The sequence below is a fragment of the Mytilinidion resinicola genome, assembly GCF_010093595.1.
Source record: "Mytilinidion resinicola strain CBS 304.34 unplaced genomic scaffold BDZ99scaffold_19, whole genome shotgun sequence".
NCBI classification, from domain to species: domain Eukaryota; kingdom Fungi; phylum Ascomycota; class Dothideomycetes; order Mytilinidiales; family Mytilinidiaceae; genus Mytilinidion; species Mytilinidion resinicola.
The window spans coordinates 909045-930391 of record NW_022985455.1 but is presented as its reverse complement, the minus strand read 5'-3'; the positions used below and the strand labels follow the sequence as shown (position 1 = coordinate 930391).

The following is a 21347-nucleotide window of genomic DNA, read 5'->3' as shown; positions in this document are numbered from 1 at the left end:
ACGCAATTAGCGTATTATCTTATCATTTTGCATTTCATTTACTTAAGGGCATAGTATACAAGCTTTTCGCTTCTACCAGACCAACGCACGGTTTTTCTAACCAGGTGCAGTACCCACGTCCCGCGGTCACAACCCCTTCTCTACTCCTCAGGCTGCCCAATCGGCCCACTCGCCTGCTTCGCCGCCTTGGCCGCCACAATATCGTCCACCCGCAGCAGCATACACGCGCTCTCGACGGCCGTCTTGATGCTCTGCTCTTTGATCACCATCGGCTCCCAGATGCCGTACGTCTTCATGTCCACCACCTTCCCGCTGTCGCCATCGATCCCCCACGAGCTGCCGCTGAAGTCCGCGCCCTCGGCGTGCTTTGCCCGTAGCTGGGTCAGCACGCGGATGGGGCTGTTGCCGGAGTTCTGGATCAGCGTGCGCGGGATCACCTCCATCGCTTCTGCGACTGCGCGGTACGGCCACTGCGCCACGCCCTCGACGCTCTTCGCCATGCGCTCCAGGCCGACGGCTACGGCCATTTCCGTTGCGCCGCCGCCAGGGCACAGACGCGGGTTCCAGATGACGTTCCGGGCGACCCCCATGGCGTCTTGGAGGTTGCGCTCGACTTCGTTGAGGATGTCTTTTGAGGGGCCGCGGAGAAGGATAGTGCAGGCTTTGGGGTCTTGGCATTTTGTCAGGAAGGTAAAGTACTCGTCGCCGATTTTTGAAATTTCGAAAAGGCCGCAGTGCGTCCCGATGTCGGCGAGAGTGGCGGAAGGGATGGCGTTTACGATGGTAGCGCCCGTAGCGCGGGCGATTCGATTGTTGTCTGTCTTTCGGACGCGGCGGATGGCGGTGATGTTCGCTTTTACGAAGTAGTGTTGGGCGAGGTCTGGAGAAGTCAGTTGAGCTCCTAGCTACTTAACGGGAACTGGCCTACCGCTGACGCCTTTCTCAGTGATGACGAGGTCGGGCTTTAGCGCGATGATGGCATCGGTCATGGCTTTGACCTGCTCTTCTTCAATCTGCAGTATCCGGTTCCAGTCCTCTTCCTTGCTGATTTCGATGTTCGTCTGGCTCTCGCCCTTCTTGTACTCGAGTGGGCAATCCAGAAGCAGGATCCTGGGGTTCTCTATCCGTCTCCGCATCTTGGGATGTGTGATGTCTTTGTTGAGCATGACGCCGTCCAGGACCTCGCTGTCCTCAATCTCACCACCGGGGATCTTCTCTACGCGGGCATATCGCTTGATGTCCACCTCTGCTTTTGTTGCTCCCGCGTCAAACGAGACTGTGCGGACGGCTTTAAGGGCTAGGCCGCACATCAGGTCTGACCAGCGCGAGACGAACTTTGTGCCAATTGATGCAGATATTAGGGCAGTCATGGCTTTGTCGTCGTCGATGTTTACTGGGATTGAAATCTCTTCGATGATCTTGAGAGCGTCGGCTAGAGCGCGTTTATAGGCTTGGATTATCACGACGGGATGGATGTTTCGCTCGAGTTGGGGGAGAGCTTGGGCGAGCATTTCACCGGCTATATTCAATGTCAGTATTTTCTATCGACCATGATTCAGAGCTTCGTCGTCAACGTGCCTAATATTATGACGGTTGTGGTGCCGTCTCCAACCTCTTCGTCTTGTGTCCGGCTCAGTTCAATCATGCTCTTCGCGGCCGGATGCGCCACCTCGATCTCGCGGAGAATGGCATGGCCGTCGTTGGTGAGCACGATGCCACCCATGGGGTCCAGCAGCATCTTCAGCATGGCCTTGGGGCCTAGACATGACCGGATGATGTCTGCGACTCTGTGACATGGTGTGAGCATATGAACAAGCAAACGGATACCTTTTCACTTACGTCTTCGCAGCAGTGATGTTGGAGAGCTGCGCCTTGCGGCCGAACTGTCTCTCTCCGCCCGTCTGGGTGTCTGGTCTCGATTAGCTGGTGATGTTTTGGAGGCCTGGAAGAGCATACTCATCACGACCACCGGAGCTTGCATATTTGCGGTTGATCCTCTCGGAGGATGAGTTGGGTATCAAAGACGAGAAGGTGTAGAATAGCGGTACACAGGAGCGTGGATGTGGTTGTACTTCGTATAATCGAAGCCCTCCCCCACTGACCGCGTCGGTCCCTCCGCCGCGTATTTTCAAAAATTGGCGAGTAGGTACGGCGGACGACAGCCACTTTGACGTCTCGTATGCCGTAGCCGTTTATTACATTAAATTACTTTTATGTCAGCGGTAGGACACCGTCTGTCGCACGTGCGCGTAGCTCTCATCCCGAGCCCCTGCCTCTTGGCATTCCGCTAGCGTGCTTGCAGCTAGTCCCAGCCTCCCCGTGATCCAGATGGCTGCCTCTACAAGAACGAATGGAAGCCCGCCTCTCGAGCATCTCTCATCCGTCCTCCAAAAGCCCTCCAAGCCCGCCCGCAGCCTCACTCTCCGCCATTTCACCCAGAGCCTTCTTTGCTCACCCTTCACACGCTCTTTCCTCCATCTCCTCTTCTCCTCTTTCTTCCTACCTGCAGCCACCCCTCAGCTCTCATCTCTCACTAAGCTCGACCTTCCTGTCGCTCAGCTCCACCGCGGCCCCCATTGCCCTTCTCCTGTTGCCGACTCAATCGCGTGCTGTCGCCCGTGTCCATACCTAACTCACCTACCCCCTTCTTGACTACTGACAAGCAGTGACAATGGGTCTTAACTACCTCGCCTCTTCACCTACCGTCGTCCTCCCGCCCCAGCAGCCATCCCAATTCTTTGCCGACTTCAAACCTGCCCATCATCAGCCGCTACCTTCGTCAAGTATGGGCAAGTTCAGGGCCAAGTATCCAACTCCGCCTTCGCTCAACTACCTCGCCGCCGTCTCCAATTCCTCGGCAGGACGCAAGCGGTCTATCGCCGACGTCGACGACCCGGAAGAGAACTCCCCAGATGGTGCCGTCCAACGCCAGCTGCCTGTCAAGCCCAAGGCTGAGCCCGTCTACGGTCCTGGCATGACGCTGATCTATCCCGACGAACCTGAGCGTACTATCGCTGCCGAATCGCAAACCGGCACCTGGTTCGAAAATAAGCTCGACACGGAGAAAGCACCCGCCGTGAGGCCCATCGCCATGTCGCGCAAGTCTCAGCGTCTTGATTCCGCCATCGCCATGTCCGCTTCGCCTACGCGACATCCAGCCGATAACATCATCGACGAGAAAGGCAACACGGTTGATGCCCTCATCACGTCGCTCGGCATCGGCTGGAAGAACATCATGACCAACGACATGCTCCGCGACGCGTCGCGCGCCTACTCGAGAGTCATCGAGAACCACTTCAACCTCACCGAGCCTCTCATCATGCTCCAGAGCGAGGCACTGTCGGCGTACCTAGTACGCGCAAAGGAGTGTGGCGTCCAGGGCTACTGGCTCTTTGACGACAGTCTTCAATGGTGCCAGCGCGTTGGATGGTCCCTGCAGAGAACCGCTAGCAATCTCATGGCGGGACCAATTCCTGCTGTCGAAGGCGAGCGCATCGTATCGCGCCCGCGCACTCCTCGGTGTGTTGTTGCCGAATCATCGCAGGTCATGGACATGACAGCTCCCCAAGACATCCCAGCGATGGAGGACGTCGTTATGGAGATGTAGCTCTTGCCATCGCGTCCATTCAATCAACGCACACGGGACATCTAGTTCATCTACAGCAACTATTTCTCGGAATCTACGCCATCGTCTATCTCGCTTTCCTTATCGACGTGCTCTCGGATTCTATCTGCGTATCATCACTGGGCTTTCTGGATCGGCGTTTGGGGTTGGACTGCTTGCCGTCTTGCTGGGTTGGAGGCGCGGTTTACTGAATTATGCCTTGTATATTAGTCTATGCTCGTGATCGGCTTTGACTGCTCTATGTGCCCAAACTAGGCCGTCTTCCGGAAACAAAGTAGTCTGACAATAAGAATGCAAATAACGTATCACAACTGATCTGTCTCGACTGTCTGGTATGCGCTTGAGGCTCTAAACACATTAATTATGGCTGTGCCGAAGAATCTAGGCAGTCTCGGCCAAGTCACATGATTTCCAGTCGGGCGAGATACACGATTCAAGCCGGGTCGGCTTGCATGAACTGCGTCGGCTTCCACGGCAGGGCGAGACTCTCTCCTATTGCTGCCCAGCCGACCCTGCCGACGCAGTGCCGTCCAGACGTCGAGGCGAGGATGTGGCATGCTGAATGATGCTGCAGGTGTCGCTATTGTGGGAGCCTCGTCTGGCGGTTATTGCAGACGGGAATAGGCCAGGCCGCCGATTGGCCGTGGGGCTGCTTTGACAGCGTCCGCAACCAAGATCCCTCCCATGTCATACCTCCCAGGCCGGCGCCATCATCTCCACCTTCCTTTCAACGCCCTGCGCCTCCAGAGCTCCTCCTCCGCCCACGATGCTGCCATCCACCCAACGCATTTGATATTCCCATTCTTCCGCTGCCGTGCTGCGCGCCCCGACCCTCCTTTGCCGCCCCCCCCCGCTGCTGCACGTAGCCGCCGACACCTGGTCGGCCGACCGTGGCTCGAATGGCTGAGTACGTCGTCACTGTTCCCCATATTCTTGCACCCAGCACAGCCCGCCCAGCCCCAGAAATTCACAACACCCGCGGTTGCACACCGCAAACACCAACTCACGCTGCTTAGATACTTCTCTGGCCACTGGGGCGTGTCCAATGGCCTGACCAGCTCCTCCCGCCAGGCCCAGCTGCGCTCGCTCTCCCCCGTGCCAAAGCCAACCGGCCCAAACAAACTCACCAAATCCACCTCAACACCCAACATCGCCAGAATGGCCGCGGCCGTCGCCAGCCCGAGTCCGTTGACGTCCATGTTTCATCCCGAGAGCGAGGTGCTGAATACCATTCCGGATCCGCGAACGCCTAGCCCCATTGTCCCGGCGTCGAGGAGCGGCTCCACCGATTCGAGAGCAAGCCAACATCCAGACCTCAGCAATGAGGTTGCAGCGTTGAGCACGAAGCTGATCAACTCGATAAACACGCAGACCAGGCTGGATGATTCGCTGCAGGAAAGCAGGCATGAGTTGGAGACTGCGAGGCAGCGGCTGAAGGTGTTGGAAGCGTCCGATAAGGAACATACCGAGGCCATTGAGAAGGGCCTGTTGGTTAGCAGGAGCGATTACGATAAGATGGAGGCGAGGTTAAGGAAAGAGGTGGCGGACGAACGGCAGATGAAGGCTGCTGTGGACAAGGAGAAGCGGAGGATTGAGTCGGAGCTAGAGCAGTTGACGACGGCCTTGTTCACGGAGGCTAATGAGGTGAGTTTTGCAGCATTAGTACCTGAACGAAGCTCACAGATCGCAGATGGTCGCAGATGCCCGGAAAAAGACAGAAGACGCGGAAAAGCGGAACGAGTCGCTGAAGCAGCAACTCAGCGATACCGAAGTACTACTCAGGTCCCACCAAGAACAGCTACAAGACCTCAAGGCCGTAATGCAGCAGATGAGTTCCGAGGGCGAAACGGAAACGAACACACATATCTCCACCGCGCCATCAACACCAGGGCTTGCACCGCAGGACAAGATGAACCGAATATTCGAGGCTGCGAATCTCACGCCCAACACCCCCGGCTCCGACGACATCCCCCCAGATCACCCCCTACGATTCTCCCACCTCATTCACCCCGTCCTCCGCTCCGACACCGTGGCCTACAACGAGTTCCAAGAAATGCTCCGCACTGCGCGCGCGTCGGCCCCCAGCAGCCGCGCCGCGAGTGGAAATTATGGCGGCCTGAACGTCATGGGACTCGGCTCCCTCACGCAGAATGGCTCCACCACCTCCCTCCCCTCCGCCAACAACTCCCCAAGTCTCGGCTCCACCGGCTCTCCCCGCGATTCTCTCATATCCACCCCCCTAAAAGACGCCAAATTCTACAAAAGAGCTGTAGTCGAGGACATCGAACCCACCCTCCGCCTTGACGTGGCCCCTGGCATCTCCTGGCTCGCGCGCCGCACCGTTCTCACATCCATGACGGTGGGATCGCTGGTCGTGGAACCCCATCCGCCTATTCCCAAGTTCCGCGGCCCTGTCTTCTCTTGTTCCCTTTGCGGCGAGAATCGAATTGGCGACGAATATGTTCGCAAATTCCGGTTCCGGACGAGCGAGGCCGATGACGCGCAGCGCTACCCCCTATGTGATTACTGCCTCACGAGGGTGCGGACGAGCTGCGACTATATCGGCTTCTTGCGAATGGTACACAATGGGCATTGGCGTGCGGAGACGGAAGAGGAGAAGAAGGCAGCGTGGGAGGAGAGTGTGCGGCTCCGGGAAAGGATGTTCTGGTCACGGCTTGGCGGCGGGGTGGTGCCGAGCTTTATACCGTTGAGGGATAGTCCGCGGAGTCCACATTTTGCGAATGGAAGGGGGATAGCTGGCAGGAAGAGTGATAGCAGTGAGATGGTGAGGGAGCTACAAACGGATACGGTCGACGTGAGGGATGTTACGAACGGCGGGCTGAAGCCTAGTCCGAAAGAGCTGGATCCTTTTACCGGCACGGAGAAGGGGAAGAGAGTTTCTATTGGCAAGACGGTACTCGAGGCTACCGAGGAGAAGAAACTCGACACCGAGGAGGAAAAGAGGATTGAAAAGGAGGCAGAGGCGCAACTTCATAATGAAGTTAGGAAGAGTTTGCAGAGGATGGAATTGCGTGAGGTTCAGCCAGAGGAAACGACAAATGAAGAAAACCCGACTCCACCGGTCGAGACGATAGAACCAGAACCACCGGTAGAGACGGTAGAAGCAAAACTACCGGTAGAGACGGTAGAACCAGAACCAATACCAACACTGGCGGTACCGACATCGACATCGACTTCGGCGTCTAGAGCAACGAGTCCAAGCAAAAAAGGAGATCGACTCAGCATCACCATTCCTGGGTCTTTTGAATAAGCGAACCACGGACATTTGGGTTTCTAAAACCTGGATCCGGGCTTCTTATACATACTAGTTCTGTGCCTTTCCTTTTTTCTGTTCCCTTCTTCATCTCGGGATATATATACTCAGACTTGGGCATGTGAGCTCTGGTCGTTCTACAGGGTTCGCATTGGGTATGACACGGATTGTATAATACCATTGGCTTTGCTGGTTTGCGTTGGGGGTTGAAATTGTACGATATGCTACTCGAAGCAAGCGGGAGTTTGGAGCGCTTACAGATGTCTGATCCATGAGCGCGGATTGGATATAATCAGTAGATATCGGATATGCGAAATGAACAAAGGATATTCGGTAGGGCCTCGGGTGGGTTCTAAAAACATCTTGCCTTGCATTTTTTTTGTTAAAAGCACATCCATTCTGTCATTCATTTACATTATCGCCAGAGCATTTGGCGGACTTGCAACACCGCCCTTCACGTTCAATGGCTCGCTCGTCACGAAGCACGTCCATCGCTTCTGCTTCTCACATTCCGCAGCCAAATCATCCAGGGCAAACATCTCACCAATCGGCATGCCGAAACCAGCAAGCAAGATCTGATGCATCATGTTCTTGGTTGGAGGCCATGCCTCGAACCCCGGGCAGTCGCCTGCCACGGCTGCAATTTTCGTATCCCACAGCCACCCGAGCACCTCGAACGTGCTCTCGAAACCTGGATACCCGAACGGTTTCTTCGCCGTGACGACCTTCTTTTCCTCGAGAGACGCTTTCTCAAACGCAGTCGTGAAGCCTGAAGGTGAGTCGTCAGCCTCCGCGAAATCACGACCAGCGAATTCTAATACCTGTTCGCAAGAGAATAATATCTCCAGCCCGAAACTCAAACCCGCATTCCTTAGCCATCTCTTTCGCGATCGCCAGCGACACTGCATAGTGATCCAGCGGATCGTACTTCATGCCGTTCCGCGCGGCGTACGACACAAAATCCAGCAGTACGCCTCTCCCCACGATGCCCGCTTTCGCCCACGCTGTCCGGAAGGTCAGCGAACGCGAGCGGCGGGTTTCTGTCCACATTCTATTTTACATCTCCAACTTACCCTGAATCCCCAGCCTGTCCGTCTTCCCGCCCAGCATCTCCTTCTGCGTGAACCCATTATAGAACGTCCCATCATCGAACCCCCAATGCCGAAGGCCGTCCCACTGGGTGCTTGTTTGCGTATTGAATGTAATCCGATCATCCTAACAATTTCCTCAGCCCCTATTTTTCTTCCAGTTCCTCTCCCTTGCTACTCAATTATGAGCATGAGCGGGGACTTACATGCATGTTCTTCCCAATCTCGAAAATCTCGTGCTTCAGCACCTCCCGGAACGCAGGCGAGCCGGTGTAGTCCATCTGCTCGAGCCCCCAGTTTAGCCCGAAGCGCAGCCCGGTCTTGATCTCCCTGGCAGCAACGACGGTGCGCTCGGGCGTGAGCTGATTGAGGGTACCCAGCTCATCGTCCAGCCCGTAAAGCCCCCATGCCGTGTGCGGCGGATGCGTCGCATCAAGCGGGAGGTCGGTGAATTTGGGGTAGGGTTTCTCGTTTTGCATTTCGGTTTCAATAGATTGATATGCGGTAAGATAAAATGCACAGCTCTCCTTTCTTTCCTTTTTTGTAGATCTGTTGTCTGCTATTTGGCTATGTAGCTGATTATTACCTCAAGGATCTTATTATTGCTCTCCAGGAACCGCGAATGCAACCCTTTTCGTGGAGAAGGTTGCGGGGACCCCGGAAAAGGGTCTCCGCTAACCAGACTCCGCAACGGGGAGCTACGAATGGGGGCCCCACGATTATTTTTCTACCTGCTCCAGACTTTCAACCTTTCTATTTCTTTGGCGCTAGCAAGGAAGTTGTGGGGATTCGATCAGCTGCGATGGGTGAGCGAGCAGTAGTCGAGAACGCAAGGCCAGTTCAGGTTGCACGTGTTTCACGTGACCGGCAACCGTATCGGCTATCTACTCTGGGTACGTTGTCGGCTCCCGCAGTCTTCTCTAGGTCGTCCGTTGACCTCTCCTCTACAGGCTGCGGATTATCGAAGTCGACGCTCGGAAAGGAGTGGTGCTATCTTCGACCTTGGAAAAAGAAATTTGATCAATGAAGATGCTGATGCTCATCTAAGCGTATTGAGTCCCCTCGACATCTAATTCTTCATACTACATAGCCAAGCTCTGTAGGCTGAATGAGAATTAGGTGAGAATCGGATGAGCATGGTTCGCGTTTTAGAGAAGCATATAAAAGTTTGTGATTCCAAAGTAAACAGATATCTTTCAAAGCAAGTGCAACTACCTTATTACAACTCCCGACCAAAAAGCACCTAGTACTTCCCTCCCACCCTCCCCCGGCCCCCCCTCTCTCTCTCCGTAAAAAGCCCTCTCCAAACGCACCCCCCCTCACTCCCCTCTCTTTCGCTCATACAACCCAACCCACACCCCCCACCCCACCACCTTCCCCTCCATCGCGCCCGCAATCTCCTTCTTCGTCGCGACCGCGCTCATCGCCCCCGCATCCAGCGGCTCCCCCAGCGCCACGAGCGTATAATGGTACCGATGCACGCCATGCCCCAACGGCGGCTTCGGCCCGCCATACACACTGCCCCTGATGTTCTTGCCGAGCCGAAACCCGCCCGCGAGATGCTTCGCTTTGCCCACCACGTCCCGCACGCTGAGATCCGCGTGCGTAATCGCGGTTTTGTTCCCCGGGATCGCGTAGAACAGGCCGTGCGTGACCGGCCACGGGATGGGCGCGTCCGGGTCTTCGACGATGAGGACGTATTCGGCGACGTCCGGGGGCGGCTGCCACGTGAGCGAGGGGAAGCGGTCGGCGCCGTAGCCCGTGTAGAGGTCCGCCATGTGGGAGTTGGAGGGCCCGCAGTCGGGCGAGGTGATGGTGAAGGTGGGGGAGGGCTGGGAGGCGAAGGCGGGCGTGGCGGAGAGGAGGCCGCTGTCGCGGGCCTTCTGGTTGATGAGGAGGCGGCCGATGGCGTGTTCGATGGGGGCGGGGAGGCCCATTTTGAGGGGGGAGGGAGGGGGGGAGGGGGGTTGGTTTGGGGGGTGGGTGTTTTGGTGATGACCGGGTTTGATGTGGTTGATGGGTGATGGATGCTAGGGAATGGGAGGGTTGGTAGGCTGGGGTAGTGAGGCTATAAGAGCCAGAGGGTAAATAAGTGCTTTATACGAGTTTACTCGTCTATTCTGAATGGATCATATGCGGTGCGTGACACTCTGCGTCGTCTAAGGGAACAGAATGTAAGGTACTCACCAGTGAGAAGCGCGCATGTAGTTGCCAGGCTATTAAATCTACCGGAGAAAGCATTAGTATCCAATTAGCATTTCGTGTGAGGAAAACGGCATGTTGTTGCCCTGGGCTCGGCCTGACGAAGCTTAAGCCCAACGGAATTAAGAAGCTACCTCCACGCGAACCCCGACTATCAAACCTCAACCCCTATAAAGCTTTATTTTCTCGATCTAATTAGAGTCTCGTTCGGGCTAATATTGCTCCTTTTGCTAAATGATCCCAAAAATCATTACATCGGGATAAAGCCCCAGGCTAACCTTTTAGTACTAGCTCCTAACTCGTGGCTCCTCCATGCGTATTATAACTTCTGGGCCGTCCTCCTTATATCTCTAAAAGAAAATGTATCAACCCCTGGAAGTGTAAAAAGTAGAAGTAATAAGTAAGTTTAAACGGTCTTGAGCGATAAAAATTGAATGCAGAACTCGCTCACTCTACCTCTCCCCCCCTAAAATCGCCTGGAGCTTTGCCCCACAAACCTCCCCTCCAAACCCCCTACAAATTCCTCCAGCACCCCTGTCCACATTGCCCTCTCCCCCTGCTCTCCTGTACTCAACGTCTCCACGATCCTCTCAAGCCCCTCCCGCACCTCGCCTACGCTCTTAACCACCGTACCGTCTTTATATGCCACGCGCTGCAGCCAGCGGATCATGTGCTGAAAGATCGCGTCGACGGAGATGAGCTGGTAGGTAGTAGCGAGGTAGGACTCGACGGCGGTGTCGACGATGTCGGAGAGGAGGGATTGCGCGACACGGGCGGGGAAGGTGAGTATGGGGTCAGTCATGATGGAAATGTTATTAAATGGATGAGTATTGGTGAGAGGTTAATCGATAGACTTTCTCCGGCGTGTTGCCTTATGGGTGTGGGGAACGGGGGGATGATGTGAGAGAGATAGGGAGCATGATGCGGATGTACTGATAATAGGACAAAGGATCGCGTGGTGTTGTTCGCGTGATACAAAGCGGATTAGATACTCTGAATGACTGTATGTTAAGGGGAAAACAAAGAAGGAAAGCGAAGGGTGAGTTTATCAACACGTGGTAAGTGTTCTCGGGCTCTGGTAAGGCTTCGGAGGCGAAGCGTTCGTAACTAACTCGCCACGTGACGTCGCCCTGCTCTAGAGGTAGACCCTCGCTCGCTGAAGATACCAGTTCAGTTGTTCTGCGAGTCTGATACCCGCTTGTCTTTAGTGGGCTGAAAATGCTATAACAGAACGTGGTTTAGGTGAGTCGTAGACCGAAGCTCGATAGGATGCGCTCTGATTAGAAAGGAAAATAAATGTGGTTGAAAGAGTTCAACCACGGGTCACCTCAACGTGCCGAATCATGCAACCCACACTTTTTTTTTCCCATATCCTATATAAGAAAAGATATGTTCCCTCATTTTTTCCGTCCACCAGCTACAATCCCAACACTTTACGCTATACTCCTTCCACACCTTCACACAAACACCTTCCCCTCGAAGTTCGAACCAGCCTTAGCGATGCATCTCGCAACTTCCACCCTCGCTCTAAGCCTCTTGGCCTTGCTTGCATCTCCTGCGGCAGCGGCCCCCTTCAACACGACCGAGATCACCCTCTCCTCGCGAAGTAATGGCATCAACCAGCACGGAAAATCGAGTCTCTGCGGTAAGTCTCAAGCACGTCTCGTCTAGTAGGACTATCACTAACAGCTCTGCTCACTATAGGTGGCAATCACCTGCACCTACTCGTCGAGGCCTCCAAGCACATCAACAAGGACAAGAAATACCTAGACGGCCAACACATCGTCTGCAACTCGTAAGTCTGCCCAGCCCCGGATCGTATCCTAACCTGCTACTAACACCAACCCTTTCTCACAGAAACGACCGCGTCTTCTGGGACAACAGCGGCGAGTGCGCCTTCCCCGTGAACACCAAATTCGGCCTCTCCGGCTCCAAAATCACCCAGCTCCTCGAAGCTCTCGTCGAGTTTGGGGCCAAGGACTGCGGCAACGTGCCTGTAAACTATCCTGCTATCAACGATGGGACCAACGGGGTGCTGAAGGTCGACTATGTGCGGCATATGCAGGCGGGATGCAAGGATCAGTCTCATGTGTGCGATTTTGCGAGGGCGCCGCAGGAGAAGCCGCAGGAGAAGCCGCAGGAGAAGCCGAAGGAGAAGCCGAAGGAGAAGCCGAAGGAGACTAAAAAAATTACGGCTACGGCTACAGCAACTACTGTTGTGGGCACGGTCACAACAACTCCTACTGCGGCTGTGGGTGCGCAGCCGACGGAAAAGCATCATGAGAAGTTGCTGCATTGGCTGCATTGGCTTCATGATCTCATCGATGTTCCACGACCGGCGCCAGCTGGTAGTGGCGTGAATGAGAGCGCTACGGCCGACAACGGCATCTAGTGATGGAGATAGTTGGGTTGGAATCGATGCTTTAATGTGTCGATCCTAATGCGATTAGAAGGATGATGACATTGGGAGGATGAGATTGGAAGGATGATTGATAAAACGCGCGTCTCGTGATTAGATAGGAACACAACGTACAATTAAAAAACCAAGAAAAGCTGCTCTCTGATCCAACTTAGAATATGCTTTCAGTATTGAGATGTTATATACTACTGTGGTTTGGCGTCAAGCAACGTGCAGAGGACTGGAACAGTATCAAAATCCACGATGAATGCTGGCAAGGCAAGGATAGGCAATGCAACCGTGAAAGCAAAGCTCCGATTTTGATGAGTCTTTGTGGCGGAGGATGATCTGCTCTTGACAGAGCAATGAAGAAAGAGGATAGAAGTAAGAAAGATCCAATTGAATGGCCGAGATACTAGTGAGTAGTGAAGCTCGCTGCGTTGATTAGGTCAAATGGAGAAGGTAAAGAAAATGTCACCGTATACTAATCAAGGTCTTGAAAGCTTAACTTGGCAATAGAACCCATGTCTGGAAAGAGCGGGAATACGACGGTATTTTTTGGAAATTCTACCTTCGGACTGCCTCATACGATCCAGTCTGATGGTCTGGTTGGAAGGAGGGGACAATCGCCATCCTCGCCCTCGCGCTGGAAAGAAGCTTTTCGATAGAAAGTTCTTTGCGGGGTTGTGATTAGATATTCCAAGCATTCGAGGATGTCTCAGACGCACCGAAATAGTGCAGTCTCCTAGAAACTTGTTCGTGACTCTGTCTGGCATCTATTCTAATCTTCTGTAAAGATATGGCCTCTAAAGGCGCCCAGGAGAACAACCAGTAATAGTATATCCCTACATTACCGTGCAGTATGTCGACATGACACCCGTGACTGCAGCGGCAACAGCATGAACCGACCCCACACCAACCTCCGCCGCCTCAGCGGCCTTGTGCTCGTTCGCCATGATGAGCTTGAAGATCAAGTGGTTCATATCCGTCTGCGTCACGACTTTCTCATTAGGCCTCCAGCCCTCGTTGAACGGGAGCCTCTCCTGCTCTACGTATATCATCAGCGTCACGAACCATCAAGAACCGATCCAAACTGCACCAAATAGCGAGCCAACTTACCAAACAGCACCCTCAAATACTCCACCGGAATCTTCCCATCCTTCGGATCCCCCAAAATCCCCAGAAATAGCGCCGACTCCCCATAGCTCAGCACAAACTCCTTGATGCCGTACTCAAACGCCTTCTGCGCCTCTTCATGCGCCTTCTTGCTCGCCAGCACCCGCCTATACCGCGCCTTGCTCACCGTTGCGAAATCCGTCTGCTCCTTCCCCTCATACGTGCTCATGACGCCCTCCCACACGCCCTTGTCGAAGGTGTGGTTGTCGCCGAGCGCGTAGTCGCTGCGGGAAAGCGAGACATCGTGCTCGATCATGCCGTGCTTGTCGACCATGTCGAGGTCGAACGAGCCCGCGCTAGCATCCGGGTTCGCGGTGACCGCGTAGCCCGCGAAGACGGCGGCGATTTTGGAGTCGAGCTTGATGGCATTCACGAGCGCCGCGATGGCCATTTCTTTCGTGATCTGCTTGCCGTCGTGCGGCAGCACGTGGTGGTTTGCGAGGGCGTTGATCATGGGGCATGGGGAGCGGACTTGGGGTTTTTAGAGAGGATGATGGGGATATATTGTAGATTTAGATTCCTGTAACCTACCGTCGCCGTCGCCGGCTGGCTCCCATTTGGTCCAGTCCACGGGCGGGTGGCCTTCGGGGGGAGTTGTAGCCATTTTAAAAAGGCGGGGTGATGTAAGAGCAAGGTAATGAAGGAGTTAAGTGATATAAGATTCAGGTAATGTAGGAGTAAGGTAATATAGGAGTTAAATGTAGGAGTTAGATGATGTAGGAGTGAGTTGATGTAGGAGTCAGTTGAGTAGCCGACGTTCGGTTTCCAAAGATACGAGAATTGGTAGACTAGTCAAAGTTCTCGAAGTATCTGCTTCTGCTGGGGAGGCGCGCTCAATATATTGTGGTGAGGTTCTGGGCTGGCTGAGGCGCTTAGATGCAGCTTTCAGCTCGGGTTTGAGAGCAGGTGTTGCAGTGTGCCGCCACCATCTAATGCGCGCGATCCTATTGGAAGACAGGGCAGCACAAGAGGCCTGGGCCGCTCGAGCTGCAGATTGCCTTGCTTGGTGTTTTGGTCTGTACCCGCAGTGGACGCGGGGAAGTAGTAAGCAGTCTTCTGGAGTGTTTGATTGGTGCTTGGCGATTGTGGATGCAGGCTAATTAGAAGCGCTCACCGGCCCGTCGCTTGCACGTGACTGGCACGTGATCCATAGCCTCCAGGGAACGCACTTGATGATTGCGGGACTGTCTCGGTGTATATGAGACACTAAATACACTGAGGTCATTTGTTCAGACCCGTTCAAGCTGCCTGACGATTGCAATGAGACCCAAGAAACATTCGAAGCCGCTCTCATCAATTCCAGTTCACGGTTCTTAGTCTGCAGAAGTCTGGGTCGGATCTTACTACTATCGTATTCAAGAATCAAGTGCAAATGCAGACGGTCTAGGTGCGCTTTAACCTACAGTCTTATTGATCAATTCTATCAGTTCTTCTCGACCACTTCCTCGGTCGTACCCTTCTTATCTTCCACATCTGCGGCCCGCTCAACCCCTTCAATCACATCACCGGCATCATCCAGCCCCACCACTCCCAAGCGAGCTGCTTCTTTGGCCGTGAACGTCCCGTAGATATCGACCTCATCATACTCGCCCATTCCCCCCCTCGGAAAGATCTTGTTAAGCACCAAGAAAATGGTGCTACTAACAAAGAACCCTAAGTTACACATCAGCATTGTAATTTCTAGTCTCATGAACTATCACTCACCAATCAAGAAAGCCATATAGTACAGCTCCACCAACCCCCTCGGCGGATTCGCCTTTCCCTGCACCGTAACCACCAATCCGCCCACCGTTGGAGCCCAGCCGCCGAGCCAAGCCGGGATAACGCGCCAGTTAACCCCATGCCAGTACCAGTAATCACTGTCCTGCGTCCGATACAAATGACTTAGCTTCACCTTCCGACTTCTCAGGATATAGTAATCTGTCGCCATGACTCCAATAATGGGCGCCAGAAACACCGAGAATGAACTCAGCACCTGAATAAACGTAGTCGCCTTGTTGATCAGTTGCCACGGCTGCACAACCCATGCAGCGATGAAGGTAATGATAGCACCGCGGCGAATATTAATGTAGTGCGGGAACAGCCCCGCCAAGTCAATACCCCCGGCGACGGCGTTGCCGCAGATGTTTTCGAACATGGCCGTAAGTGCAAAGCCGAGAGAGAGGAAGAAGACGCCGGCACGGGCTTTGGATGAGCCATTCCCGCTGTCCATCATCACCATGAGCAGGTCGGGCGGGTTCCAGTAGACCTCGCCGTAGATTTTTTGCGCGGCACTCGTGGTGACTAAGCCGATGAAACTGACCATGATGCCCACGATCCACGCCGAGGCGATGGTGCCACCAACGTAGTGGGAAGGGCTACGCGAGTAGCGGCTGAAGTCGCTGCCGTTTGTGATGCCGGCTGCGATACCGCCGATCATCTGGTTGATCCCGGACATGATCAGCCAGCTAGAGTTCCACATGCTGGTGGAGGGGATGGCGGTGCCGGTGCTCCAGAGGGGGCCAACGCCGTTGGCGGTCGCGAGGGCCCAGGTCATCATGCAGAGCATACCGATGCCGCAATAAAGGGAGATGACTTGGAACGGGAGTTTGAACTTCTCGGGGCGGATGAGAAGGAAAGGGGTACTGAACGTCCAAAAGAGGATGAAGCCGACGAACTGGTACGTGGTGGTGGGCATGGAGGCGGAGAGGGTGTTTGGGATGCGCGCGAAGGAGGGCCATATGGCGGTTATGCAAACGCTTCGAGGGGTCAGTAATGGCGCTTTCATAGATCGGAGGTCTGCACTCACGCGATTAGTCGTCCACCGTTCCAGCCTAGCGAAGGGTCAGCTTTTTCTATACTGTGGTAGGTGGAAGATGCAACTTACATTGTACAGCTGTCCAGATGAAGTTGAGTAGGATTCGTTGCAGAAGGGGAATGTAGCTCCCCCGCATCCCCCAAGTATACCGATTCTGAACCGTGAACCCGATATGCCATTCCAAGCCGCACCACGCAATGAGCACAGAGAACCCGGCAATGAGAAGACGGCCGAGCACAATGATTAGCATGGACTGGCCTACCGATAGTCCGAGAGCTGGGTGGAATTAGTATCGTCTAGACTTCCTCCGTGTATGGTCTGCGGCAGTGCAAAGGTCTCGAATGCACTTACTCAGGAACGAATTCGGCGTTTGCCAATTCGAGATATTCAAGCTACTGATCGCCCAATACCCGAAGAAATGGAACCAGCCCCATGTTCGACGCGCAGGCGGGAGCGGAATGAGATCACGGTTGCTCCACGAATCCGTCTGCTCGTGCTGCTCATTGTCGCCGTGCAACTGTACTTTTTCTCGAAGCTTTTGAAAACGATAGCGGAGGGCCATCTTAGATGAAATGGCAAGGATAGAAAAGCGTTTCGAGTGCCACGCTCGGTTGGAGACGGGGAACTTGGGGACTTTACATGCTTTGGACGGCAGTTGAGGTTGAGATAAGAAAGTGACATGGGAATACGACGGTATTGCATGTACGACTACAGCGTGAGACAGATCAAGAGTGGAGAGAGCAGACAATCCGGCCGACTCACGTTATCGCCAGCTCGGCAGATGATGCCGAGGGGGTCACCTCGTATTGATAGCTTATTCGAGGCCTTGTTGTAGTTCTAGTCCAGAGTGGACCCGTTCATTGCAGCTGTTTAGCCTAAATACGGTCGTGTCGGACAGCTTACTGGGGTTGCGGGGAGGGTAAGTCCGCCTGCGCAGGGATGGTGATAGGTGTTTTCGGATTACATATTGCGAAGACATCGGATATCCCCGCATCTGCAGCTCTGGGCTTGATATTGACTTTATACTAATGGTATCGTAGGAGACGTCCAAGGGACACCAAATGAAAGGTGGGTGAGAGAGCAAAGATAAACCCCACCGTGATATAACTGACCAGGGGTATCTGATGATCAGATACCGATATCGGACTAGCACGTGAATGTCAATCGCAACGTCAACTCGTTCTCATCCTTCAGATTCCTTCAGCTTTTGGATATCTAAGAAACGAATAGTGAAGGAAGCGCTGTTTAGCTTCTACTACACAATCGTAGCACCAAGGGGTTCAACAGAAAGACAAGATGGGCTCCGTTCCAATCTCCTCAAAAACCCTTCGGATAGGCGTAGATGTCGGCGGGACGAATACAGACGGCGTAATCCTCGATCCATCTCGAGCTTCAGAACCAGAAAAAGGCATCATAGCATGGTACTCTTCTCTCAAACTTCCGAAAACTCTCAAACTCATGTCGAATCCTTAGGCACAAGTCCCCAACAACTCCAAACCCTAGTGCGGGCATTATTTCAGCCATCCAAACCATGTTTACCAGCGCTTCCGTATCACCTGATTCGATTGCATCCGTCACAATCGGAACCACCCACTTCGTCAACGCAGTCGTCACCCGCGACTCCACCCGCCTCTCAAGCGTCGCGGTTCTCCGTCTCTGTGGGCCCTTCTCCAAACACGCACCCCCTTGCGTCGACTGGCCCGCTGATATGCGCCGTCTAATCCTGGGCTACTATGCCCTCGTCAAAGGCGGACTTGAAGTCGATGGCAATCTAATCAGCGCCCTCGACGAAGCCGAGATCAGGCGCGAATGCGCCATCATCAAATCGAAAGGCATCAAAAGCGTCGTTGTCAACGGCGTTTTCAGCCCCATCGACACGATAGAGAAGCAAGAAGAGCGCGCCGCCGCCATCATCCGCGAGGAGATTCAAGGTGTGGACGTCGTGCTGAGCGCCGAAGTGGCGAATCTGGGGTTTCTAGAGCGCGAGAACGCGGCGATTTTGAATGCGAGCATTTTGGCATTTGCCAAGAAGACAATCAGGAGTTTCCAGGAGCCGATTCACAAGCTGGGGCTGAAATGCCCAGTTTTCATTACGCAGAATGATGGGACCCTTTTAAGTGGTGATGCCGCGGCGAGGCTGCCGATTAGGACCTTCTCTAGTGGGCCGACGAATAGCATGAGAGGCGCGGCGTTTCTGGTGGGGAGTGAGATTAAGGAGGCTATGATGGTGGTTGATGTAGGTGAGTATGTTGGCAATGACTCAATGGTTCGGCGAATGACAATAGGACAGGTGGAACGACAACGGATGTCGGTTTGCTGCTAGCAAACGGCTTTCCACGACAGCAAGCTGCCTATAGTGAGCTGTCTGGCGTGAGAATGAACTTCTCTTGTCCTGACGTGAAGAGGTATGCATGTTCGGATTCTTGGCTTCATTCTTTAGTGAACTGAAGCACGCTAAAATTCAGCAGTGTAGGTCTAGGTGGTGGTTCCCTCGTCCGAACCATTGCAGGAAAAATGACTGTCGGCCCAGAGTCAGTCGGGTACAAACTACCAGACAAGGCACTTGTATTTGGCGGCGACGTACATACAGCCACGGACTACACCGTTGCTTCAGATCCGTCGCTTGGCATAGGCAATGCTTCGCTAGTGGCAAAGATTACAGCATCAGAAGCCGCGGAGTATAAGGCCACTGTAAATAAAATGCTAGAAAAGGTCATCGACACAATGAAGACGTCTCCCGAAGACCTCCCAGTCCTTCTGGTAGGAGGAGGAGCTGTCATTGCGCCAGATACTTTGCTGGGCGCCAGTCAAGTCCTCAAACCAAAGTGGTCTGGGGTAGCCAATGCGATTGGCGCCGCCATGGCTCGAGTGAGTGCAGTCATTGACACTGTAAAGTCTACCGAAACAAAGAACACGAAGCAATTGCTGGAGGAGATCTCAGCCGAGGCCGTAGGAAAGACGGTAGAAGCTGGCGCAATTCGAGAGTCTGTGAAGATCGTCGAGGTGGAAACCCTGCCGCTGCAGTATATTGCGCATAAAACACGATTCATAATTCGAGCAGCTGGAGACTTCGATTTCTCTCGCGCTAGTGACTTTGAGCATCTTCATATACCAGGGAGCGAAGAGGCGGATGACGAGATGAAAGAATTCAACCAAGCGTCGAAAGAGAAAACAGAAAACGAGGTAGAGAGCGTTGTTAAAGAGGAGGAAATTGAGGCCTACAAACCACGAGTTGAGAACCGGACCTGGTACATAAGCGAAACTGATTTGAGCTGGATCACAATTGGCTGCTACATCCTCGGAACGGGCGGAGGAGGTAGTCCATATTCCAGCATGCTTCGGATGCGCAGTATATTGCGGGCAGGTGGTGTCATAAAAGTGACCAATCCGTATGACCTGAAAGACGATGATCTGATCGGCTGCGGAGGAGGTGCTGGGTCGCCAACCGTTGGAATTGAGAAGCTGCAAGGTGATGAGTGAGTACTATTGCCCCCGTTGTCACACACGTTTCATGCTAATCGACTATAATAGAATGTTACAGGCACAAGAGGAACTCTACGCCCTCTTCAAAGGGGGTCGAGCAACCCACATGATCGCGCTCGAAATCGGCGGCGGTAACGGCCTCCAAGGTATGATTCTCGGCGCCAGCACGAACATGGACATCCCGACCGTGGATGGCGACTGGATGGGTCGTGCCTATCCCACCAAGTGGCAGACTACGCCGGTGGTCTTCGATGAACGACAGCCCGTCTTCTGCCCAATCGTTATGACAGACGGCAATGGGAACGTCGTGTACATGCCGAAAGCCAAGAGTGACCTCACCGTGGAAAAGGTATTCCGAGCAGGCCTTGCGCAATTGGGCTCGCACGTTGGTTGCGCGGAAGGTCCTGTGACTGGGGCAGAGACGAAGAGGTGGGTAGTCGAGCACACCATATCCTTATCCTGGAGAATCGGGCGTGCGGTCGCCAAAGCGCGAAAGAATAATCGCATCGACAATGTAGCAGAATCAATTATCGACGAAGTGGGAGGACCTGAAACCGCACAGGTTCTCTTCAAAGGCAAGATTGTAGGGGTCGAGAGGACTCTGCGAATGGGCCACGTCTATGGCGAAGTCATCATCGAAGGTGCTGATATCAGCGATGGAGGTGCGGACAAAGCATCGGAGTTCTCTGGGAAGATCAAGATCCCGTTTAAGAATGAGAACATTGCTGCCATGAAAATGAATGAGGATGGGAGCGAAGACGTGCTCGCAACCGTCCCAGACCTTATTGCAGTCATCGATGCTCAGAATGGGGAGGCTATCGGGACGCCTGAGTATAGGTATGGTCTACTGGTGACCGTTCTGGGGATCACAGCGTCAGATAGATGGACATCCACGCCTCGCGGGATTGAGATTGGCGGTCCGAAAGGATTTGGGCTCGATCATTTGGAGTATAAGCCTATAGGAAAGTTTGTCAAGCCGAAGAGTGTTATTGATGAGTATTCGGTAGACTCATAGAGGTAATCACGGTAGGTAATCCGGTGCCTGGGAACACACATATACATCAAAGATATATTTCTCCGTATGTATGCATTAGAGCGATTTAAGATGTCCAGTAGTAAGGCCATTTCTTACCTTTCTTCTCAGTCTTCTCTGGCTTTCCGTTCTCCACCTCATTTGCCCCCTCTGCCATTCTCGCAATTCGAACGGCAGCCCCCCCGGCCTTTGCTCGTGTATTTGGTGCCATCCCTCTGAAAGGGTGCCATCCGTACTTTTATCTACAGCACGTTCTTCTTAGGGTGGCCGA

General features: G+C 53.9%; 9 protein-coding genes across 9 annotated transcripts; 4 read left to right on the top strand and 5 right to left on the bottom strand.

The window, feature by feature from the left end:
- Positions 1-140: 140 nt before the first annotated feature.
- BDZ99DRAFT_511355 (t-complex protein-like protein 1 gamma subunit) lies at positions 141-2089 on the bottom strand (the record flags this gene model as incomplete). The annotated part of the gene is made up of 5 exons (XM_033724540.1): positions 1957-2089; positions 1840-1909; positions 1579-1787; positions 929-1519; positions 141-880 (listed from the first exon to the last, which is right to left on the bottom strand). Exons 1-5 carry the CDS (start codon positions 1979-1981, stop codon positions 141-143), a joined length of 1635 nt encoding a protein of 544 aa, XP_033572337.1. The 5' UTR covers positions 1982-2089.
- Positions 2090-2386: 297 nt separating this feature from the next.
- On the top strand, positions 2387-3918 carry BDZ99DRAFT_466989 (uncharacterized protein). Its single transcript, XM_033720915.1, has one exon. It carries the CDS (start codon positions 2672-2674, stop codon positions 3605-3607), a length of 936 nt encoding a protein of 311 aa, XP_033572336.1. The 5' UTR covers positions 2387-2671; the 3' UTR covers positions 3608-3918.
- Positions 3919-4641: 723 nt separating this feature from the next.
- Positions 4642-7303, top strand: BDZ99DRAFT_424766 (Sec2p-domain-containing protein). Its single transcript, XM_033717069.1, has 2 exons — positions 4642-5269; positions 5316-7303. The coding sequence occupies exons 1-2, from the start codon at positions 4784-4786 to the stop codon at positions 6894-6896; spliced, it is 2067 nt and encodes a 688-aa protein (XP_033572335.1). The 5' UTR covers positions 4642-4783; the 3' UTR covers positions 6897-7303.
- Positions 7304-7309: 6 nt separating this feature from the next.
- On the bottom strand, positions 7310-8466 carry BDZ99DRAFT_525070 (putative cyclase; the record flags this gene model as incomplete). The annotated part of the gene is made up of 4 exons (XM_033725968.1): positions 7310-7668; positions 7721-7903; positions 7973-8114; positions 8194-8466. The coding sequence occupies 4 exons, from the start codon at positions 8464-8466 to the stop codon at positions 7310-7312; spliced, it is 957 nt and encodes a 318-aa protein (XP_033572334.1).
- Positions 8467-9306: 840 nt separating this feature from the next.
- BDZ99DRAFT_511352 (PEBP-like protein) lies at positions 9307-9924 on the bottom strand (the record flags this gene model as incomplete). Its single annotated transcript, XM_033724539.1, has 1 exon — positions 9307-9924. One exon carries the CDS (start codon positions 9922-9924, stop codon positions 9307-9309), a length of 618 nt encoding a protein of 205 aa, XP_033572333.1.
- A 1738-nt stretch (positions 9925-11662) lies between these two features.
- On the top strand, positions 11663-12734 carry BDZ99DRAFT_502192 (uncharacterized protein). The gene is made up of 3 exons (XM_033723874.1): positions 11663-11834; positions 11894-11984; positions 12047-12734. The coding sequence occupies exons 1-3, from the start codon at positions 11690-11692 to the stop codon at positions 12579-12581; spliced, it is 771 nt and encodes a 256-aa protein (XP_033572332.1). The 5' UTR covers positions 11663-11689; the 3' UTR covers positions 12582-12734.
- Positions 12735-13125: 391 nt separating this feature from the next.
- BDZ99DRAFT_466987 (Cloroperoxidase) lies at positions 13126-14615 on the bottom strand. Its single transcript, XM_033720914.1, has 3 exons — positions 14295-14615; positions 13707-14234; positions 13126-13635 (listed from the first exon to the last, which is right to left on the bottom strand). The coding sequence occupies exons 1-3, from the start codon at positions 14365-14367 to the stop codon at positions 13433-13435; spliced, it is 804 nt and encodes a 267-aa protein (XP_033572331.1). The 5' UTR covers positions 14368-14615; the 3' UTR covers positions 13126-13432.
- A 466-nt stretch (positions 14616-15081) lies between these two features.
- On the bottom strand, positions 15082-17122 carry BDZ99DRAFT_424757 (uracil permease; the record flags this gene model as incomplete). Its single annotated transcript, XM_033717068.1, has 5 exons — positions 15082-15416; positions 15468-16501; positions 16552-16576; positions 16630-16836; positions 16912-17122. 5 exons carry the CDS (start codon positions 17120-17122, stop codon positions 15187-15189), a joined length of 1707 nt encoding a protein of 568 aa, XP_033572330.1. The 3' UTR covers positions 15082-15186.
- A 734-nt stretch (positions 17123-17856) lies between these two features.
- On the top strand, positions 17857-21166 carry BDZ99DRAFT_502189 (DUF917-domain-containing protein; the record flags this gene model as incomplete). Its single annotated transcript, XM_033723873.1, has 5 exons — positions 17857-17981; positions 18034-18800; positions 18851-18965; positions 19029-20036; positions 20092-21166. 5 exons carry the CDS (start codon positions 17857-17859, stop codon positions 21056-21058), a joined length of 2982 nt encoding a protein of 993 aa, XP_033572329.1. The 3' UTR covers positions 21059-21166.
- Positions 21167-21347: the final 181 nt, after the last annotated feature.